The sequence below is a fragment of the Felis catus genome, chromosome A1, assembly GCF_018350175.1.
Source record: "Felis catus isolate Fca126 chromosome A1, F.catus_Fca126_mat1.0, whole genome shotgun sequence".
Classification (NCBI taxonomy): Eukaryota; Metazoa; Chordata; class Mammalia; order Carnivora; family Felidae; genus Felis; species Felis catus.
In genome coordinates, this window is record NC_058368.1 from 121,438,210 (window position 1) to 121,461,774 (window position 23,565).

A 23,565-nucleotide genomic window follows, 5' to 3' on the forward strand; every position below is an offset into this window, starting at 1 on the left:
TTACATCAAGACCCATAACAATAACAGAACTAATTCATTACTGGAATACAGGTGGAATAAATTATTCTAAATTATGAGATGGTCCAAACTCACAGAAATCACATAAATACAAATGTGTTCTTCATATTTTCTTAAACTATAGGGGTGATGGACATACCTTCAAGCCCATTCTCTTCAGATCCTCAATAGCCAGTGGTGGGAAATAATCAAGCCAATGTTCTGCCTCAGAAAATTTGACTATCTCTTCATCAGACAGACCAAGGGATTTCATAATGTTCCACTGATATTTAGAAGATCCAGCTTTAGCAGCAGCTTTACTCTGAAAATAACCAGTAAAAACAAACTCCATCAAGTACCAACCAACAAATGATTACCAAATTCTAGGACCACAATCATTTTAAGTAAATAATCCCATTTAGTAGTAATTTTTCTATTCCAAAACATACTGTTGATATGTCAGATTACTAACAAATTGAGATGTACTATTCTGTCTGTCAAACGGAATAGTCTGATATTAAGACCTTGACACCAGAGGTAACTAAATCGTTGAAACCATAAAGAATTATCATCAAAGATAAGATGTCAGCACCAAGCTCGATTTCCTTCTTCCTAATGCCATATGTATCTTTTTTAGTTATGAATAAGCTACTGACAAGAGTTTTGTCCTCTTCTAATATTTACCAATATCAAAAAGGCAACCAAATGTCAGGCATTGGAGGTGGGTAAAGGAGTTGAACTATAAACCTATAAAGACAGGGAAGGAATTTGGGAGGTGATAGAACTGCTCTGTATGGTACTGTGGGGTTAGAAACACGACTCCAGGGGCACCTGGGTGGCTCAGTCGGTTAAGAGTACAGCTTCGGCTGGACCATGATCTCATGGTTTGAGCCCTGCTTCAGGCTCTGTGCTGAGACCTCAGAGCCTGAAGCCTACTTTGGATTCTGTGTCTCCCTCTCTCTCTGCTCCTTCTCCACTCACACTCTGTCTCACTCTCTCAAAATTAAACAAACATTTAAAAAAAAAGTAAAAAAAAAGAAACACAACTCCATGTATTTGTCAAACCAACACCACTATCTGCTAAAAAGATTGAATTTTATTGTATATACATTTGTTTAAAAAATCAACCAGGATATGGGAGGAACCAAAGATGAAATGCAGACTGTGACAAATGTATCAAACAGTATTATTAATATATGATAAAACCACACTTTGAAATGAGTGGAAAAAAAAGGAGTTTTAGAAGTAACTTTGTCGGGGAGTGGGGGGCACCTGGGTGGCTCAAACGATTGAGCACCCGACGTTAGCTGAAGTCATGATCTCATGGTTCATGGGTTCAAGCCTCACATCAGGCTCACTGTTGTCAGCACAGAGCCTACTTCAGATTCTCTGTCCCCTGCTTTTTCTGCCCCTCCTCTGCTCACACACTCTCTCTCTCAAAAATAACTGGGGCGCCTGGGTGGCTCAGTCGGTTAAGCGTCCGGCTTCGGCTCAGGTCATGATCTTGCGGTCCGTGAGTTCAAGCCCCACATCAGGCTCTGGGCTGACAGCTCAGAGCCTGGAGCCTGTTTCAGATTCTGTGTCTCCCTCTCTCTCTGACCCTCCCCCGTTCATGCTCTCTCTCTCCCTGTCTCAAAAATAAATAAACATTAAAAAAAAAAATTTTTTTTTAAAAAAACTAATAAAGGGGCAGCTGGGTGGCTCAGTCGGTTAAGCGTCTGACTTTGGCTCAGGTCATGATTTCATTGTTCGTGGGTTCGAGCCCCACATCAGGCTCTGTGCTGACAGCTCAAAGCCTGGAGCCTATTTCAGATTCTGTGTCTCCCTCTCTCTCTTCCCCTACCCTGCTCACTCTCTGTATCTCTGTCTCAAAAGTAAATAAACATTAAAAAAAAAAATGTGTTTTTAAAATAACTAATAAAAACAATTTAAAAAATAAATAAAAGCAACTTTGGGGGGGGGGGGTGCATGGCTGGCTCAGTCAGTAGAACATGCGACTTGATCTCAGGGACTTTGACTTCAAGAGCCCCATGTTCAGCATGGAGCTTACTAAAAAAAAAAAAAAAAAAAAAAATAAGTAACTTTGGAAAAGAATATGTTGACTAGATTCTAAGGACAAAAAGTATATACAAACACTGTACTTTAGTTGGTAAAACTGTTCCTCCCAGGAGTATGGGTTAAGCAGTTCTGAACTACCAGTAGACTAGGATTAAATAAATCATATACTATAAATAATGAGGGCCAGATTTCTCAATGTCAGAGAAAGAAGTCACAAATTGGCAAAAGGAGAATGCTAGAATGAGCGTTATGGTGCTAACAGGGAGCCAAAGTTATCAGTATGAACTTTTTTTTTTTTTTTTGAAGTAAACTCTAACCCCACTGTGGGGCTCAAACTCATGACCCCAAGATCAAGAGTCACATGCTCTATCAAATAAGCCAGCCAGGTGCCTCACAGTAAGAACTTTTCAAATATATATAGAGATAAAGAACTATTATAGACAGGTGCATATATGTGGGTTACCACGGTTAATACATATATTTCTTTCCTCTTTCTACTGAAAGGAGCTACAATGAGTATACCTAGCATTCAGAACTTAGTTTTCTAAATACCATTTCTCAACTAAAGGAAACAGGCCTCCTTGGGGATGTGGTTGATTCCAGGGCTGGAACAGGGAAAATATAAGACAAAGCTGTAGTATATTGGCACCAGAAAATAATAAAGGGCTTCAAAAAGAAAAGAAAAAAGATGGGAGCATATCAGATAGCCACAGGAGCCAGCATAAAAGACTCTCAATGACCAAAATCAGAACAAGTTGAGTAATTACAATAACAACCCCCAAAACACCAGAGAGTACTGGAGTATAACCCAAAGAATAAAATAAATATGCATGAATCCATACCGATATAAAAAGGGACTGAATAAATAATTAACTGGGGAAGAGAGGACAACTATTCTTTTCAGAAGAATTCTAGGTAATAAATGAAGAAAGAATGAGGGAAATGGAAAATCACTATTAGAACAACACAGTAATAGGGTGCCTAGGTGGCACAGTCAAATAAGCATCTGACTCCTGATTTCAGCTCAGATCATGATCTCACAGTTCATGAGTTCAAGCCCCCAAATCAGGCTCTGCACTGACAGTGTGGAGTCTGTTTGGAATTTTCTCTCTCCCTCTCTCAAAAATAAACAAACATAAAAAAAAAAAAGAACACAGTAATAACTATAGCAGGCAGGCAAGATCCACAGATGAATGCTAAAATTAATGAGAAAATATTTAAAAAGAAGATATTGAGGCGCCTGGGTGGCTGTCGGTTAAGCGTCCAACTTCAGTTCAGGCCACAATCTCAGAGTTCATGGGTTCAAACCCTGCGTCAGGCTCTGTGCTGAAAGCCCAGAACCTGGAGCCTGCTTCGGATTCTGTGTCTTCCCCTCTCTCTGCCCATCTCCCACTCATGATCTGTCTCTCAAAAATAAATAAACATTATAAATAAATAAATAAATAAATAAATAAATAAATAGTACTATTTCCATAGCCTCAAAGTATCTCTCAAAATATATACAAATCAAGGGGCAAAATGGAGTCCCTACAGTAGAAAAACCTGACAGACACCACCTAAACCAAACGATCAAGGTTAACATCACCAGTAATGAGATACCAATATCATACGCTCACTGATACGATGCAATGAGGAGGACATGTCACCTCTCAATCAACTCATGACTCATGAGAAAGCATTAAACAAACTCAAATTGAGGGACATGCTATAAATTATCTGACCAGCACTCTCCAGAAGTGTGAAAATCAAGGAAGACAAAGATGGAAGAGACTAAGGAGACATACTAAGGAGATGTGACAAGTAAATGCAATGTGGAATCTTGGATTAGACCTGCAAACAGAATAAGGGTGTTAATGAAAAAACTGTTCAAAGTCAAATGAGGTTTGTAGTTCAGTAAATAGGATTGTTCAAATGTTAATTTCTTAGCTTTCAGGGTTGTACATGGTTATGTAAGATGTAACCTTAGGGGAATTTAGGGGATCATGAGGGAACTCCGCTCTACCTTGCAATCCTTCTCTAAATCTAAAATTTATTGCCGAAAAAAGCAAAAGGGGGGGAAAGAGCCATCAAAAAGTCAGAAAAATAACTTCTGGCTTTGTTACTTTTTCAAAATTACTGAGTACTTTTTATGTGCTAAGTCCTGAAAATACAAAGATAAATTAGACAAGGCACCTGGGTGGCTCAGTCAGTTAAGCGTCTGACTCTTGATTTTGGCTCAGATTGTAATCTCATGGTTTGTGAGATCAAACCCCGCCTCAGGCTCTGTGCTCACTGCATAGAGCCTGCCTCTCTCTGCCCCTCCCCCATGCACACTCTCTCAAAGTAAATAAACATTAAAAAAAAAAAGACAAATATAAATCAGACAAATATAAAATTTCAACCAAAATAAATATTATTAACCACCAAACCTTTTTTCCTTTGGCTTTATCCTTAATTATTACATCTTCTGTTTTAACATTGATTTCTTCCTCTTCCTCTTCTTCATCTGGAAAATCAGGGGGGCAACCATAAAGCTCTATTTCTCTTTTCAGTTTATCAGCACATGCCTATAACAAATACAACATTAGAGTGAAGTTCAAAATTTGAGGTAGAAACAATTTGAATTTTTTTATATTTTTAGAGCCAACTAAAATTGACTCTGAAATTTTCTGCAATACACCTATACACATGTGGATCACAATAGAAAACTCACAAGATAAAATTCATGTACCTCAAAATTCACTAATTTATACATTAGTATTTTACTGCTTTTATTCAGCAAGCATTTATTCAGCAAAGTTCTTAATGTAGTATACTTTGTTAGACATTAAAAGTTCAAAAATACATAAGACATGAGGTGCCTGGGTGGCTCAGTCAGTTGAGCATCCGACTTCAACTCCGGTCCTGATCTGGTGGTTCACCAGTTCGAGACCTGCGTTGGGCTCTGTGCTAACATCTCAGAGCCTGGAGTCGGCTTCATATCTGTGTCTCCCTCTATGCCCCTCCCCTGCTCACACTCCGTCTCTGTCTCCCTCTCAAAACTAAAATATACATGAAAAAAAAATTTTTAAGAGAAAAACGTAAGACATAGCGTTATCATTTTGAATAACAATATGAATCACAGCATTTATTAATTTAAAGATTACTGTTTTATATCACCATCATCATCACAACCTTCCGAGGTAGATAGGACAGGTATTTAGTTAGAAAACACACACTTGAGAGATGAAGGGGTTTATCCAAAAGTTATAAATCTAGCAAGCTACAGAGATAACACATGAACTTTGGCTTTCCACCCCAGCTCCTCTCAATTACACTATAATATCACATATAACACATATCATACATATATATTATATATGTATATATGTTATGTACATGTATATACACATACATAAATAGTATATGTATTATATATGTATATTTATACATATGTATATACGTATATGTAATATATATATATATATATATATACACAAAGATGACACCAAGTTAAAGTTAAGAGAAAAATGCAAATATAGGATTATGACTTTTAAAAACGAAGGGGACTCTTCCATGCAGAAGAATTTCAGTTAACTAATAAGGAAAGAATGACACAACTAGAAAGTCACCATTTTATAAACACTTATTCAATAAGTGAAGCAGACAAGAAGCATCAAATGATGCTAAAACCACTGGGTTATTGGATAACCAGATATTCAGAGGCTCCCAAAGTATCATCTGCAGATTACTTTTCAATAACCCACCTTCAGAATGAAATCTGACAGTTACTAGCTCAACATCATTAAAATGGGACAAAGTGCCATTTTATGCCTTTTGATGTGATACAATGGGAAGTTTACGCCTCACCAATGTAGTATTCTTGTCAAAATATTTAACCCAAATGTAATCATGAAGAAACAATCAGAAAATTCAGACTTGGACCATTCTACAAAATAACTAGCATACACTCTTCAAAGACTTCAATGTCATGACAAACTACAAGAAACCAAAAAGAATTAATGACCAAATGCAACGTGTGACCGACAACACACAAAGTAAAAAAAAAAGGCCGGAAAGGACATTTTGGGACAACTGGAAACATCTGACTAGAGATTAGATGAAGATGCTAATATTACATCAATGTTAAATTTCTTAGAGGGGATAATGAAACTGTGATGATGTATAAAATGCCTTTGTTCTCAAAAGACACATGCTAAAGTAGTTAGAGGTAACACAGCATGATATGCGTAACTTACTTTCAGTGAGTTCACAGAAACAGAGAAAAGAAAGTATGCATGTATTACATGTGCATTAAGAGAACCAAAGGAATTATGGAAAATGTTAATATTCGGTAACTATGAGTGAAGGGTATATGGCTGTTCATTCTATCCTTTTACCTGTTCTGCAGGTTTGACATTTTTCAAAAATAAAAGGTTGGAGAAGGAAAAGAAATAGGAAGTTAAATTTCCCAACCCTCTTACATTTAAGGAATCCTTTCGACAATAATTGTCTGGCCCCTTCTTTACTGAGAATTATTTCTAATATAAATTTATGACAAACGAAGACATTTGCAAACATGATCAAAATATGATACAACTAAAACAAACAGTATTATACATTTAAAAAACTGTTTATTACTCTATGTATGTCATGAATAATTGTTAATAGTTATTATCTAACTTGAAAACAGAAATATCAATATGTAAGGTCACCAAAAGAGATACAAAAATTACTGAGAAATCACTTAGACCTGGGGCGCCTGGGTGCCTCAGTTGGTTGAGCGCCCAACTTTGGCTCAGGTCATAATCTTGCGGTTCGTGGGTTCAAGCCCCGCGTCAGGTTCTGTGCTGACAGCTCAGAGCCTGGAGCCTACTTTGGATTCTGTGTCTCCCTCACTCTCTGCCTGTCCCTTGCTCATGCTCTGTCTCTGTCTCTCAACAATAAATAAATGTTAAAAAATTTTGGGGGGGGCGCCTGGGTGGCTTGGTCGGTTGAGCGTCCGCGTCGGGCTCTGGGCTGACAGCTCAGAGCCTGGAGCCTGTTTCCGATTCTGTGTCTCCCTCTCTCTCTGCCCCTCCCCTGTTCATGCTCTGTCTCTGTCTCAAAAATAAATAAACATTAAAAAATAATAAATAAATAAATAAAAATTAAAAAAAATAAAAAAAATTTTTTTTTTTTTTGTTAAATCACTTAGACCTTAACGTGTACCCTTTATTTAAGTACTTCTTCAAATGCCTTTTAAAATTTAATTTTCATGGGACACAGGGGTGGCTCACTCAGTTAAGCTTCCAACTTTGGCTCAAGGTCATGATCTCACAGTTCATGCATTTGAGCCCTGCATTGAGCTCTGCACTGACAGCATGGAGACTGCTTGGGATTCTCTCCCTCTCTCTCCCTGCCCCTCTTCTCCACTAATTCTCTATCTCTCTCAAAATAAATAATAAATAAACTTTTAAAAAACTGTTTCTCAGGGCGCCTGGCTGGCTCCGTTGGTTGAGCGTGCAACTTCGTCTCAGGTCACAATCGCACCGTTCATGGGTTCAAGCTCTGCATCAGGCTCTGTGCTGGCAGCTCAGAGCCTGGAGCCTGCTTCGAATACTTTGTCTCTGTCTCTCTCTCTGACCCTGCCCTGCTCATGCTCTCTCTCTCTCAAAAATAAATAAACATTAAAAAAATATTTTTTAACTGTTTCTAATTGAAAAAAATAGTTTTCACTATAATGAATTCAGCTCATGCCAAGACATTGCATTATAATAAATATCTGAAAATACTATTTCAAGCTCTTAAATTGGACATTACATCTGCTTTAAGCTAAAAAAAGTAGGAACCAATCCCAAAAGCAATCTTACCTTGATAGGCATTCCAGTACAGTGTAAACCAAAGGGAAACAGACAAGTTTTTCCTTTCAGTCTCTGGTATCCTACTGCAAACTACAAAAAGAAAACTAAATTTAAATTGTAAGTTTAAATGCTAGATGAATACAGAATGTTGACTGTTCATGAAGATCATGGGCTCAGATTTCCTCTTCCTCTCTTGCTGTAGAAGGAAGTCATTCCCTGGAGCGTCTGGGTGGCTCAGTCAGTTAAGAGTCTGACTCTTGATTTCAGCTCAGGTCATGATATCAGGTTCATGAGAACGACCCCTACATCAGGCTCTGCATTAACAATGTAGAGCCTGCTTGGGACTCTCTGTCTCCCTCTGTCTGCCCTTCCCTGCCCCACTCAAAAATAAATAAATAAATATTTTTAAAAAAACAAAAAAGAGGGGCGCCTGGGTGGCTCAGTCGGTTAAGCGTCCGACTTCAGCTCAGGTCACGATCTGGCGGTCCGTGGGTTCGAGCCCCGCGTCGGGCTCTGGGCTGATGGCTCGGAGCCTGGAGCCTGCTTCCGATTCTGTGTCTCCCTCTCTCTCTGCCCCTCCCCCATTCATGCTCTGTCTCTCTCTGTCTCAAAAATAAATAAAGGTTAAAAAAAATTTAAAAAAAAAAACAAAAAAACAAACAAAAAAACAAAACAAAAAAGAAAGAAAGAAAAAGAAAAGAAGGAAGTCATTCCAAAATTCTGGCCCATTGTTCTTTTTTTCTGTCCTTTCACCAAAAAGGAATTACTTATGACCATGCATAATTAGAACCCTGCACACATACACACAGCATATGCAAATTAAATATAAGAATATTTAATATAGGTAAAAATATAAAATTTAGGCTTAAAATTAAGGAATTCTAAGTTCTCTTAACAGGAAATAAATCCCATACATGCCATTTTCTTCAAAATAGTATTTATCAAAGACCCTCAATCCCATTATGTTAACCACAGAGGAAACATTACCTCACATTTGGATAAAGAAAATGTGTGTCCCAAATGAAGGCGCCCATTCATATACGGATATGGGAAGGTTACAAAGTACTTGCCCTTGCTGCAAAACAATCATGAAAAAACAAAGCACAGAAAAGAAATTGTTAAGTTCCTTTTAAAATGAGGAGGTAGGGTGAAAGGAAAGCTTATTACAAACAACTTGTTTAAATTTTATTATTTAAAAGACCTTTAAAAGTAAACATATGAATGTGGAAATTAAAAGCCCTCTGAAATTGAAACTTAATTGTGATTTAGAAAAAATAAAATGTTTATGGTTAGATATTAAAGAAATAAATATCCTTGCAGCAAATACTGGAGGTTTAACTTAAAAATGCTGAGTAAAGATAATTTGCTGAGGATAATTTTAATACTCTTAGGAAACTGGATTAATTTAATATTTTAGTGATTAAATGAGATTTGCCTTCATTTGATATATATAAAGCAATTCAAAGTCCATCAGCTATAATAAAACATCTTCAGTATTACATGACACATGGAAAATTAATTTAAGAAGGGTCTCTCTAAAGCTGTTTAATTTATATTATTTTTTCTTACAATCAAATGTATAACGTACCTATAAAAGTTACAAAGCACAATAAAATGAATGCCTGTAAGCATGCTATCCAAGTGATGAGCCCACTGAATCTACACTGTGTGCTCCTCAGCCCTCTCCCCGCAGAGAAAACCAGTATCTTGAAATCTACTTTTGTCATTCCCTTCATTTTGAATAGTTTATATCTCTGTCTGTGTCCTTAAACAATGTTATCACTTACTTTTGCTCACCTATGGGCTTCATTAAAAATTATACACAAGGGCACATGGGTGGCTCAGTTGGTAGAGCAAGCGACTCTAGGGTTGTGATTTCAAGCCCCATGTCGGGTGGAGATATTAATGAAAAAAACTTTTTTTCATTCAATGTTACATTTCTAAGTTCCCTCACTTCATTTTCTTTCATAGAACAAAGTTTTCAGTTCACTCTCGATAACTTTACCTGAAGTTGGCCAAAATTCTAGAAACAATAAAAGCTATAAAGTATAACATCAAAGACTTTATATTACAGCAACACTCTTAATTTCTTTAAAAAAAAAAAAAAAAAGTCCAAATTCAGAGTTGCCTGAGTGGCTCAGTCAGTTAAGTGTCTGACTTCAGATCAGGTTGTGATCTTGCAGTTTGTGCCTTTGACCTCAGCATCGGGTTCTCTGCTGTCAACACAGAGCCTGCTTTAGATCCTCTGTCCTCCTCTCTCTCTGTACCCCCCTGCACATGCACGCTTTCTCTCTCTTTCACAAAAATAAACATAAAAAAATTCCACTAGCATGTTGCTTAGTAGCAAGGAAAGTACCTTTTGAAATCAGAATGTCCTAAAAAGCAGTCCAGGCCCTGTCAATTCCTAGCTATGCAACCTTGAACTGGTTACTTAGCCTCCCTGTACCTCAGTATCCTCATCTATAAAATGGGAATAGGGGCCCCTGGGTGGCCCAGTCAGTTGAGCATCTGACTTGGCTCAGGTCAAGATTTCACGGTTTGTGGGTTTGAGCCCCATGTCGGGCTCTGTGCTGACAGCTCAGACCCTGGAGCCTGCTTCAGATTCTGTGTCTCCCTCTCTCTCTGCCCTTCCTCTGCTTGTGCTCTGACTCTGTCTCTCAAAAATAAATAAATGCTTAAAAAATATATTAATAAAGAAATAAAATAAAATAAGGATAAAAATACTGCTAACCCTAAAGGGTTATTAAAAAGATTAAATGATAATAGGCATACTAAAAATGGAATATTTCCTAAGCCTTTGCATAACAACCAATAAGTTTTTAAGATTAGCTACTATTTTAATTATTGTCAATGTATTTCGTCATTGTAACAAGAACATTTTTCTACATTTCAACATATCTGAAATTGAGATGCTCCTATAATTGATGCATACATTTATTACACTACTGTTTGGGGGCAGTTATTTTGTTTTTATTTTTCCCTAGTACCATATCATTACCTGTGGCTTGTCTTATAATTGATGCTTAAAACCAAGGCAATACAGTATTTATGAAATAAGATCTTAAAATACAGAAACCCTTGAAAAAAAATTTTTAAAGAGTTGGGTTGTTGTTGTTTTTTTTGTTTTGTTTTTTAGCATTTATTTATTTCTGAGAGAGAGAGAACACACCCAAGCTAGCAAGCAAGGGAAGGGCAAAGAGAGGGAGACAGAGGATCCGAACAGGGCTCCACCCTGACAGCAGAAAGACCGATGTGGGGCTCCAACTCATGAACCACAAGATCATGACCTGAGCCAAAGTCAGAAGCTTAACTGACTAAGCCACCAAGGTGCCCCTGAAACCCTTCAAAATTTAATACTTGGTGTCTTTGGAGATAATTAGCACCATAATATGAGTCTCTACTAGAATAATCTCATTTTATCAGTTAGGAAAGACAAAACTTCAAAACATTGTCTTTTGTCTAAATATGAAAAATATTAGTTAAAAAAAAAAGCTATGTAGAAAAAGTCCTTTAAGAATTCTATAGGAGGAGCATCTAGCTCACTCAGAGAGCATGCAACTCTTGATCCCAGGGTCGTGAATTCAAGTCCCACACTAGGCACAGAGCTCACTTAAAAAAAAAAAAAAAAAAAGAATTCTATTGGAAAGAAAATCCTACTCTGAAATCGAGAAAATAAAAGTTACCTTCTTCAGCCTGTTTCAGACATTATAAGTACAATCTGCCTTATGCTTTCCACAAAGCAGTTTCTGTAGCCAACAGTTTTGGGAACACAAGGTGTAGAACTTCATAAAGTACTACTCACCTAGTCTGGTTCTCCACATTAGATGCATCAACCTCAAACACTTTCTCAGTATCCCATTTCTGTTGGATTTCTTTCTCAATCTTCTTCAAAAAGTCCACTTTTGCTGTTCCTTTTCTTTCCTATTGGACACAAAAGAGATACAACAATCCACTCTATACTTGGACAGTCTTGCTTTAAAAAAAGAAAAAAAAAATACATTCACATAGAACAAGCTGTTTACTGATAGGCAATTTTTCCATGGTTATCATGAACTTTAAACAAAGAAGATTAAAAATTTGCGCTATCACAATCTGTCTACTTTAAACACCAAAGGGATAGTTAATGAATTACTAAAATATATAAAGGGCTTTGAAATACTTCTATTAAATGAGACACTAAAACAGATACTGTTCCTATTTAGTTAAGATGCACAAATACTTAGAAAAGTACAAGATGGCCAAGCTGCAATAATGCTCAATCAAAGGATGCTGAGACCCAATGGGAAGAGGCTGAGGAAGGGTTAGTAATCTACATGTTTTTTTTTCAAGGCAACTGATGAAGAACTCCTCTCCAAAATGGTTAACAGACTATTAACATGAAATTTAAATGAAACAGAATGGCAAGCATGTCTCTAATATATCAGATGTACCAGCAACATTGCCATCCTTCCATAAGCTGCCTGTGGATGAAAGCGAAAGCAAAAAAACATGTATGATCATTCTACCTCTGAAAAGGAAGAGCTAGAGCTTCCTTCTCAGTTTGTGACTGTGTGAAAAACAGATGCTAAAAGCAGGTAAGCCAAAGCTGGCGTGGAATGAAACACAGAGCAGACAAGTATGAAAGCTGGATACTAATGGACCATACACAAATCTAATTCTGTTTTGAAATTTAGTATTAGTCTCTAAAATGTGTTTTCTGGTATAGTTATCTGAACTGAAATTGGATTTTACCCCCTTCTTACGTGCAAACATTCCCAGATTGTGCAGCATTTTCAAATGAGAAAATACCTGGGTTCTATTCATACCTTTTTTTTAAGATTTTTTTTTTTTTTAAGTAATCTCTACACCCAACATGAGGCTCAAACTTACAACCCCAAGATCAAGAGTCACATGTTCTACCAAGTGAGCCAGCCAGGTGCCTCTGGGTTCTACTCATACTTTTACAACCTACTACCCAAGACGAACTTGCCAAGTTACCTAAAGACTGCAACTCAGTCTCCTTTAAGAGTGCCTCTCTCTGTCCTTTCACCCAACAATTTAAAAAATGCTTTCCATTGGGGCGACTGGCTGGCTCAGTCCAGAGAGCACACAACTCTTGATCTTGGGTACATGAGTTCAAGCTCACATTGGGCATATAATTCAATTAAAAATATGTATTTAGGGGTGCCTGGGTGGCTCTGCCAGCTGAGCGTCCAACTTCAGCTCAGGTCATGATCTCACAGCTCATGAGTTCAAGCCTCTGTCAGGCTCTGTGCTGACAGTGTGGAGCCTGCTTGGGATTCTCTCCCTTTCCCTCTCTCCCTGTCCCCTCCCCACATGCTCTCTCTCTTCTTTCTCAGATAAACTTTAAATAGATACACAATTTATATACACACATATGTATATACGTGAGATCAGGTCAAGATCTCAGTTTGTGAGCTCGAGACCCACGCTGGGCTCTGTGCTGACATCTCAGAGCCTCAAGCCTGCTTCAGATTCTGTGTCTCCCTCCCTTCCCCTGCTCACACTCTGTCCCTCTCTCTCAAGAATAATCAAACATTAAAAAAATTTTTTTTTAATTTTAAATTTAAAAAAAGTATGCTGTCTCTCTCTCCAAAATAAACAAACATTTAAAAAACATTGGGGCACCTGAGTGGCTCAGTCGAATGAGCATCTAACTTCAGCTCAGGTCATGATCTCCCAGTTCATGAATTCGAGCCCTGCATCAGGCTCATTGCTGTGGTGCAGACACTGCTTCAGATCCTCTGCTCACCTCTCTCTGCCCCTCTCCCACCGGCGTTCTCTCAAAAATAAACATTTTTTTAAATTTACAAATAAAAAAAATTTTTTTTTAAATTTTTAAAAAAGGGGCGCCTCGGTGGCTCAGTTGGTTAAGCATCCAACTTTGGCTCAGGTCATGATCTCACAGCTTGTGGGTTTGAGCTCCACACTGGGCTCTGTGCTGATAGCTCAGAGCCTGGAGTCTGCTTCGGATTCTCTGTCTCCCCCTCGCTCGCTCTGTCTCTCTCTCAAAAATAGACATTAAAAAAATTAATACATACACACACACACACACACATATATTTTATACTACTTTTTAAAAAAGTGGACCGCCTGGTGGCCTCGGTCAGTAGAGCATGTGACTCCTGACCTCTGTGTTGTGAGTTGAAGCCCCACATTGTATGTAGAGCTTACAAAAACTACTTTTGGGGCACCTGGGTGGTCAGTTGGTTTAGCACCTGACTCCTGATTTCAACTTAGGTGATGATCTCATGGTTCATGGGATCAAACCCCATATCAGGCTCTGTGCTGAGTGTGGAGCCTGCCTGGGATTCTCTCTCCCTCTCTCTCTGACCATCCCCAGCTGACACTCTCACTCTCTCTCAATCAATGAATCTATCAATCAATAAGCTTTCTATTTGTATCACAAATATACTGGACTTTTAAATGGTTACACAAATTTGAACACTTGCAAAGAGGAATTATGTGCAATAAAAAAACCCCAAACTTAACATTATTTCTCCAAAAACTATCTTAAATATACTTTGTGCATTAAGTAATAAAATAACCAACACTATTAAAATTAAGATTTAATACAAATCTACTAAAAGGTATCAGCTCTGTTGTACTATTTTCAGTTTTCTATATTTTAAACCAAAGAATGGTTTCCTATTTTTTAACGTAGTTAAACGTAGTTTTAACGTAGTTAAAAAACAGGAGACAGGGGCGCCTGGGTGGCGCAGTCGGTTAAGCGTCAGACTTCAGCCAGGTCACGATCTCGCGGTCTGTGAGTTCGAGCCCCGCGTCGGGCTCTGGGCTGATGGCTCAGAGCCTGGAGCCTGTTTCGGATTCTGTGTCTCCCTCTCTCTCTGCCCCTCCCCCATTCATGCTCTGTCTCTCTCTGTCCCAAAAAAATAAATAAACGTTGAAAAAAAAAATTAAAAAACAGGAGACAAAGACAAGCAACAGAAAGATGAAATACCAGCTTACAAGGAGGAGGTAAATGATGGATTAAAGGAAGAACCTTGCCAGAGAGGCAGAGAAGAAATGAGAAAGAATTCCCTACTTTGAAAAGTCCTGGGGACACCTGGCTGACTCAGTCAGTGGAGCACACAACTCTTGACCTTGGGGTTGTGAGTTCTAGCCCTGTGCTGGGTGTAGAGATTACTTAAAATCTTAAAGGGGCACCTGGGTGCCTCAGTCGGTTGGTTGAGCGTCCGACTTTGGCTCAGGTCATGATCTCATGGTTTGTGAGTTCAAGCCCTATGTCGGGCTCTGTGCTGACAGCTCAAAGCCTGGAGCCTGCTTCAGATTCTGTGTCTCCCTCTCTCTCTGCTCCTCCCCCACTCATGCTCTGTCTCTCTCTGTCTCTCAAAAATGAATAAACATTAAAAAAAATTTTTTTTAATAAATAAATAAAATCTTAAAGGGGCACCTGGGTACCTCAGTCAGTTAAGCATCGGACTTCAGCTCAAGTCATGATCTTGCAGTTCATGGGTTCAAGCCCCGCACCACACTGGGCTCTGTGCTGACAGCTCAGAGCCTGGAGCCTGTTTCAATTTCTGTGTCTCCCTCTCTCGCTGCCCCTCTCCTGCTCAAACTGTGACTCTCTCTCTCTCAAAAATTAGCATTAAAAAAAAAGTTTAAATAAATAAATAAACTCTTTGAAAAAAAGAGACAGAAAGAAAAAAGAAAAAGAAAAATCATGGACATAACCAGTTCCTCCAGTAATTAAAGGAAAATAAAAGTGACAAGGAAATATTTTGTTTCTATAAATCCTTACTGGATTGCTGAGTGGAAATGATATCAAAACACAAATATAATCAAGTCAATTCCTTTTCAGAGGATCTCTATAGCGGTCAGGATAGAGTCTATACTGTTAAACCTGGCACTTAAGGCCCTTCTTGTCTCATTTCTGCCAAGTCCCTCCCTCCTTCCTTTTTTATATATTTTTTTTAGTGTTTATTTTTCAGAGAGAGCATGCACGCAAGCATGCACAAGCAAGGGAGGGGCAGAGAGAGAGGGAGACACAGAATCTGAAGCAGGCTCCAGTCTCTGAACGGTCAGCACAGAGCCGGACATGGGGCTCGAACTCACAAACTGCGAGATCATGACCTGAGCCGAACTCACAGGCTTAACTGACTGAGCCATCCAGGCACCACTCAGGTCACCCACTGTAAAGGACATGAAAGAAACAGTCTCCACAAATTACTAAGAACTATGTTTTTTTTTTCACTGTTATTGAGCACATTAAATGCACAAAGTCTCTTCTTTGAGGTTTCTGCTTCTCAGAAAAACTTGTCCATCAAAAGATCCAAGGTCAATTGTAATGAAACCTGATATTGGCCCCACCACCAACTGTTGTTTGACCTTGAGAAGTGACTTGATCAATCTGAGCCTTAATTTCTTCACTGGTTATTTAACTAGACAATTGGTTATAATAATTAGTTAAAAGGTTATTTGACAAGTCAGAGGTTCAAAACTTTGGCATTTTTGACAGTTTAGGTTAAATAATTTTTTGTGTTTTGTCTTGTGCATTGTAAGAGGCTTAGAAGCATCCCTGGCTTCTGCCCACTAGATGCCAGGAGAATCCCCTAGTTGTGACAACCAAACAGTCTCCAGACCAAATGTTCTCAGGAGGACAAGACCATCCCCAGTAAAGAACCACTAAAAAAGATAACAAGCTCTTCCATATATTCATAATATTCTGCAGTTCTTGAAACTTTTATGAACATTAACTTTTTGCATCTTAACAATAACCCTAAGAAGGAGGCAGACCAGTGATTACCATTTCAAAGATGATAAATAATAAATCTGAAGTTCGGAGATCATTGTGTCAGCAAAAAGTCAAGGTGGACAAAAATGTTCATCTTCTGGCTTCTATTTCTGCTTCCTCCTAGTACTCTAGCCATGTCCTAGCTGCCACCACTTACTAGCTATAGAACCTTAGACAAATTCCTTAAGCTTTCTGGGCTTCTATTTCTTTATCTTTAAATGAGAATAAAAATTATACTAACATTATAGTATTAGTATGAAAATTAAAAGAGTTAAGGGGCTCCTAGGTGTCTCGGTTAAGTGTTTGATTTTGGCTCAGGTCATGATCTCACAGTTTGTGAGTTTGAGCCCCACATTGGGCTGTATGCTGACAGCTCAGAGTCTGGAACCTGCTTCAGATTCTGTGTTTCCCTCTCTCTCTGCCCCTCCCCCACTTATGCCCCTCCCCCACTTATCTCTCTCTCAAAAATAAACAAACATTAAAAAGAAAGAGTTAATACAGACAAAGGACTTAACCTTGGGCTGGACTCATGGTAAATGCACGATAATGTTAACCAATACCACAAAGAGACATCTAGACATCATGTGATTTTATTAGGTATGAAAATGGCATTGGGATTATGTTTTAAGAGAAGTTATCATTACATTAAAAAATATTAAAATATGTATCGATATAAAAACTTATACTAAACTATGTCAAATATGTATGTACAGTGCCTGGAATCTGCTTAAAATGAATCCTGAGGGGTGGAGGGGCAGGGTCCCAGGAAGGGATATATGAAACAAAATAGCCCTGAACTGCCAATTATTGAAGTTGGGTGATGGGTACATGGAAGTACATAATACTATTATCTCTATTTTGCTGACTATTTAAATTTTCCAAATGAAAGTTTAAAAACAATAATTTTTTTAGATTGGCTATTATGTTCATTATATCACATCGCCAGATCCCCTCTAAAAGTCTGATATGTAACTAGAAGAGATTAAAACTGTCAAAAGCTTGGGGCGCTTGGGTGGCTTCGTCATTTAAGTGTCCAACACTTGGTTTCAGCTCAGGTCATAATCTAATGGCTTGACCTTGAGCTGCTGGTTGGGATTCTGTCTCCGTCCCTCTCTACCTCTCTCTCCCACTCGAGATCTCTCTCTCTCTCTCTCATTCTCACTCTCTCCCTCTCTCTCAAAAATACACAAATAAAAATTTTAAATACACAAAAATAAAAATAGAACTGTCAAAAGCTCTAAAAAATAAATACTATGCTGTGTGGCTCCGTTGGTTAAGCATCCAACTTCAGCTCAGGTAATGATCTCATGGTCTGTGAGTTTGAGCCCCACATCGGGCTCTGTGCTGACAGCTAAGAGCCTGGAGCCTGCTTCAGATCTGTGTCTCCCTTGCTCTCTGCCCCTCCCCAGCTTGCATTCTGTCTCTGTCTCTTTCTCTCTCTCTCAAAAATAAACATTAAACAAATTTTTTAAAATAAATACTACTCTGATATGAAGAAAATTTTAGTTTATTATTTATAAATTCAATCATAAAATAAAAACTAATATCCTATCCATGCTATCACATGTTCATTGTCTTACATACTTCATTATTGATAAGATTTCCTCCGGAAACAGAAAACTTTCTTTATGGAAGATGTTTGCAAAAGAAATTTCCTAATTTGGCAAAAGACATGAATAGACACTTCTCCAAAGAAGACATCCAGATGGCCAACCAACACATGAAAAAATGCTCCACATCACTCATCATCAGGGAAATACAAATCAAAACCACAATGAGATACCACCTCACACCTGTCAGAATGGCTATCATTAACAACTCAAGCAACAACAGATATTGGTGAGGATGCAGAGAAAGAGGATCTCTTTTGAACTGCTGGTGGGAATGCAAACTGGTGCAGCCACTCTGGAAAACAGTATGGAGGTTCCTCAAAAAACTAAAAATAGAACTACCCTACGACCCAGCAATTGCACTACTAGGTATTTATCCACGGGAAACAGATGTGCTGTTTCAAAGAAACACATGCACCCCCATGTTTATAGCAGCACTATCGACAATAGCCAAAGTAAGGAAAGAGTCCAAATGTCCATCAATGGATGAATGGATAAAGATGTGGTATATCTATACAATGGAGTATTACTCGGCAATCAAAAAGAATGAAATCTTGCCATTTGCAACTACGTGGATGGAACTAGAGGCTATTATGCTAAGTGAAATTAGTCAGAGAAAGACAAAAATCGTATGACTTCACTCATATGAGGACTTTAAGAGACAAAACAGATGAACATAAGGGAAGGGAAACAAAAATAATATAAAAACAGGGAGGGAGACAAAACAGAAGAGACTCATAAATATGGAGAACAAACTGAGGGTTACAGGAGGGGTTGTGGGAGGGGGGATGGGCTAAATAGGTAAGGAGCACCAAGGAATCTACTCCTGAAATCATTGTGCACTATATGCTAACTAATTTGGATGTAAATTTAAAAATATATAAAAAATAAAACAAGTTATTAAAAAAAAAGAAATATCCTAATTAGCTTGCAATTGGGGGTAACACAATGATTAACAGAATGAACTCCAGTGTGGGACCAAATGAATTCTAATTCTTCCTGAGTAGACCTGATGCCTTATTTTCCCCATCAATAAAATGGGGATAAAGCACCCACTTTTATAGGGTTGTGCAGATGAAAACTTTTGTAAAACACTAATGCATGGCACAGAATAATCGGTACATTTAAAACACAAAATAAAATTGGTACATCTTATTATTTTTATTGTTACTTGTTCTTTCTAAAGGGAGTTCTTACTGGATTCTTCCAATGAAACTAACTTTAATGTCAGCCCAGTACCATGACAGTGTAAAACATGAACACTTGCAGAGGCCACAAAGTGAATAAAGTAAAACAATCAGATCGACCAGAAATATTGCCAGTTTCCTTATACAAAACATAAACAGAATAAAACTGTACTAAAGTCTTCCAAACTGAAAAAGCTCATTCCCATTAACACCAAAAAGAAGAAAAAAGAAAGAAAGACCTGCAAATTCCACATCAGCTAAGGATATCATCATGGGGGAGAGGGGTTGGTGGGAGGCAATGAGCAACTTGGGACAGAAGAAAAAGCTCTGGACCAGGAGTCGGAAGGCATGTGTTTTCCTGGGAAGCAGGATGACATAGTGACTGAAAAATGAATCAATCCCTTTGAGTTCTGATCACTTTCATCCTGTCCTAGTTATAAGAAATCAGACCTGTTAGGTAAGCTCTCTAAGCATGGGGTTCTTCATCTGTAAACTGCAAATAAGAGTGCCTAACTCAAATAGATTAGTGTGAACACTCAATAAGACAATTCAAATAAAATGCTAAACAAAAAGCATGACACATAAGAAATGTCAGTCATTGATATTATTGATCCTAACTCTGCTAGAATTCCAACTCTAATAATTCCTCAACCCCATTGGGTCCTACTGATCATGACCTTTTTTCACTAATCTTTAGGTGCCTACCACCCCATGTCCTCATTTCTGTCCCTTAAATCCATCTGTATAATTCTTCGGTTTTCCCTTTACCATTCTTGCCTGGCAAAACTCCATCCATCCGTCCCATCCAACTGCTCTGTTCCTTCACCTAGGCAGCTGAAAGTGGCAAGAGATAAGCACTCAACCATGCTGACTGGCCTCCATTTAAATTCATGTCCACTAATATCAAGTGATGCCCAGCCACGCTACTAATTTCTGAAATCCACTTCGTTACTCCTTCTCCTAGACTAGTGCTTCTCAACTTTAATGTGTATACTGTGCAATACAGTAGCCACTAGCCACACATGACTTGTTAATTTTAAAGTTATATTAAAATTCAGTCCTTCAATTGCACTGGCCACATTTCAAGGGCTCAGTTGCCACATGTGGCTAGTGGCTCCCAAATTAGTGCAAATATAAAAAGTTCTATTGAGGGCAATGTCCTGGACAATTGTTTTATGCTTTCTCCTCTCTCCTCAATCCTCCAACAATTCCTCTTCCATCCTCATTTCTAGCTGTTAATCTTGGTTCTTAATTGAATTAGAAACCAGAAGTGAACAGAAAATTTTCACAGCCTCCCTCATCACATCTACCTACCCACATGCCTGTGTACCTATATAGTCTGTCTTCTTTCCTGTTATTATTAACCCTTCCACTGATGCACTGGATCTCATCCCTTCTGTTCTATTCAGGAACAGCACTTCAGCAATCATCCCTTTTCCACATCAATGTTTCCTTTCTACAGGGTAATTCCCATGAGCATACAAGTATTGGTAATTTCTTCTACCTTTAAAAAAAAGAAAAGAAAGTCCTCTTTTGACTTTCATCTGTTACCCCAATTCTCTGCTCTCCTTTATAAAATTCCTCAAGAGTTATCCATACTCATGATATCCAGTCCATCTCTTCCCATTCTTTCTTGAACCCAGCAGCCTTACATGACCTACATCCATCCGCCCATCAATATCCATCACATACACTATCATCATTTCCAGTATCACTGTCCTTTGGATATACAACCCTCTTTGCTTTTCACTCAGTGTGGCTTCTGCCTAGATATCGTCTCCTCCATATAGCTGCATGGCTTGCTCCCTTACCTCCTTTTTGCCACAATGCCACCTTCTTAGAAAAGCCTTTGTTGATCACAGTTGTTTTTTTAAACAAACGTTTTTTTAATCTTTATTTCTGAGAAAGAGACAGAGACAGAGTGAGAGCAGGGGAGGAACAGAGAGAGAGGGAGACGCAGAATCCGAAGCAGGCTCCAGGCTCCAAGCTGTCTGCACAGAGCCCAACGCGGGGCTCGAACCCACAAACCGTGAGATCATGACCTGAGTCGAAGTCGGATGCTTATCCGACTGAGCCACCCAGGCGCCCCTTGATCACAGTTTTAAAACTGCAACCCTACCCCACCTCACACTTAAGAGTCTCCCCTTCCTGCTCTATTTTTGTCAATAGGACTTACTGGCACCCGACATATTTTACCAAATATTTTAGCATGTAACTCTCTCATACACACACAAAAGTGAACACCATGAATGTAGAGATTTTTGTCTGTTTAAAAAAAATTTTTTTGTTAAAAGAAGGAACAAAGGGGGCGCCTGGGTGGCTCAGTGGGTTGAGCATCGACTTGGGCTCAGGTCATGATCTCACCACTCGTGGGTTCAAGCCCCACACTGGGCTCTGTGCTGACAGCTCAGAGGCTGGAGCCTGCTTGGGATTCCGTGCCTCCCTCTCTCTCTTTACCCCTCCCTTGCTCATGCTCTGTCTCTGTCTCTCAAAAATATATAAACATTAAAAAAAAAAAAACTTTTTTTAAAGGAGGAACAAGGTTACCTACTTCCCTCTCTCCAAATGGGTTTTAGACACGTCGTGAAATTAACACACGTAACATTAAGTAGTGTGTAAAGTTAAAGATACCAGTTCCGGGCTCAACAGATAGCAAGAAAAGGCGCATCCTCACAACATCCACACCTTTAACGTGGGGGTCAAGGCATTCCCTGTGTTTAGATAAGGATTTTTCCTTTCAGGACAACGGCTACCACATGGAGACCCCAGCTTCTGGCAAAAGCAAACAGATGAGCCGGGTTACAGGGCTGGGCAGAGCGGACTCTCTTCCCGCCAGAACTCACCGCCATGGCACCGCCCAACCAATTCTGCAACCCACGACAGTGACCTCGGCGATCCTCTCAAAGCAGTGATCCCAACCTTTCCCTTCCGTCTGGGGGTAGCCAGGCCTCCCAATACACTGAAGCACACACTTTACACCTGATGAGGCAATCGCCCGCTCACAGCTAACTACTGCCCTGTGCATCCCGTAGCCCGCCGGGAATTGTAGTTTCCAGACCACTAGAGCCCAAGTCTAGCAGTCACCTATTGACTACAACTCCCATAGAGCAACAGGCTACCGGAAATTGAACCTCTAGGTCACGCTGTGGTGACACCGGTAGTGATGTCAGGGGCATGTTGAACTACAAAGTCCATGAGGCTGTTCGAAGTCGCAGACTGCCGCGAACGCGCCTACGGTCCAGTTTCCTGGCCTTCAACCTTTTCACCCCGTGGCGCTGGGTTAGGTGTCTTGTCAGGATGCCAGGTTGCAAGGTTTATTGGTCTTCAGTGATTGAAGTGCTAATTATGGCTTGCTATTGTGCACAGATATTTAGTGCTGTCTGTGGCATTCAACAGCCCAGAATTCAGACGTTTTATTGCCATTTATTAACAATCTCTATTTTTAAGCGTGAGGCCGGTAACCTACCGGGTTCCAATGCCAAGCGCATTATTTCAACTGTACTACCATCTAAGGCTGCCACGTCATATGTGGCTATTTAAGTTTAAAATAAAATTCACAGGGCGCCTGGGTGGCGCAGTCGGTTAAGCGTCCGACTTCAGCCAGGTCACGATCTTATGGTCCGTGAGTTCGAGCCCCGCGTCAGGCTCTGGGCTGATGGCTCAGAGCCTGGAGCCTGTTTCCGATTCTGTGTCTCCCTCTCTCTCTGCCCCTCCCCCGTTCATGCTCTGTCTCTCTCTGTCCCCCCAAAAAAATAAATAAACGTTGAAAAAAAATTTTTAAATAAAATTCAGTAAAATTTAAAATGCACTTCTTCAGGGGCGCCTGGGTGGCTCAGGGTTAAGGTTCCCAGTTCAGGTCAGGTTCTGACTTCGGCTCAGGTCATGATCTGGCCATTTGTGGGTTAGAGTCAGGTTGGAGCCCCGAGCCCCCAGGAACGAGGTCTGTGCTGACAGCTGAGAGCCTGGACTCTCTGCCCCTCACCCGCTCATGCTTGCTCCCTCTCTCTCAAAAATAAATAAACAGTAAAAAAAAAAAAAAAAAAAAAAAAGTTTAAAATTTAGTTCTTCAATTGCACTAGCCACTTTTTGAGTGCTTGGTAGTCTGTGTGGCCAGTGGTTACCATATCATCTGACAGTGGAGATTTGGAGCATTTCCA

The 23,565-nt window shown here is 39.2% G+C and overlaps 1 protein-coding gene across 1 annotated transcript in view; it reads right to left on the minus strand.

Moving 5' to 3' along the window:
- Positions 1 to 22,434, minus strand: part of LARS1 (leucyl-tRNA synthetase 1) — a 78,975-nt gene extending 56,541 nt beyond the window's left edge. The window contains exons 1-6 of the mRNA XM_045060528.1: positions 22,252 to 22,434; positions 11,659 to 11,777; positions 8,844 to 8,931; positions 7,866 to 7,946; positions 4,464 to 4,601; positions 158 to 319 (exon numbers count right to left, since the gene is read on the minus strand). Of these exons, the coding sequence (XP_044916463.1) occupies positions 158 to 319; positions 4,464 to 4,601; positions 7,866 to 7,946; positions 8,844 to 8,931; positions 11,659 to 11,777; positions 22,252 to 22,257 (594 nt within the window). The 5' untranslated portion in view covers positions 22,258 to 22,434. The remainder of the gene's footprint in view (positions 1 to 157; positions 320 to 4,463; positions 4,602 to 7,865; positions 7,947 to 8,843; positions 8,932 to 11,658; positions 11,778 to 22,251) is intronic.
- Between the last annotated feature and the right edge of the window lie 1,131 nt (positions 22,435 to 23,565).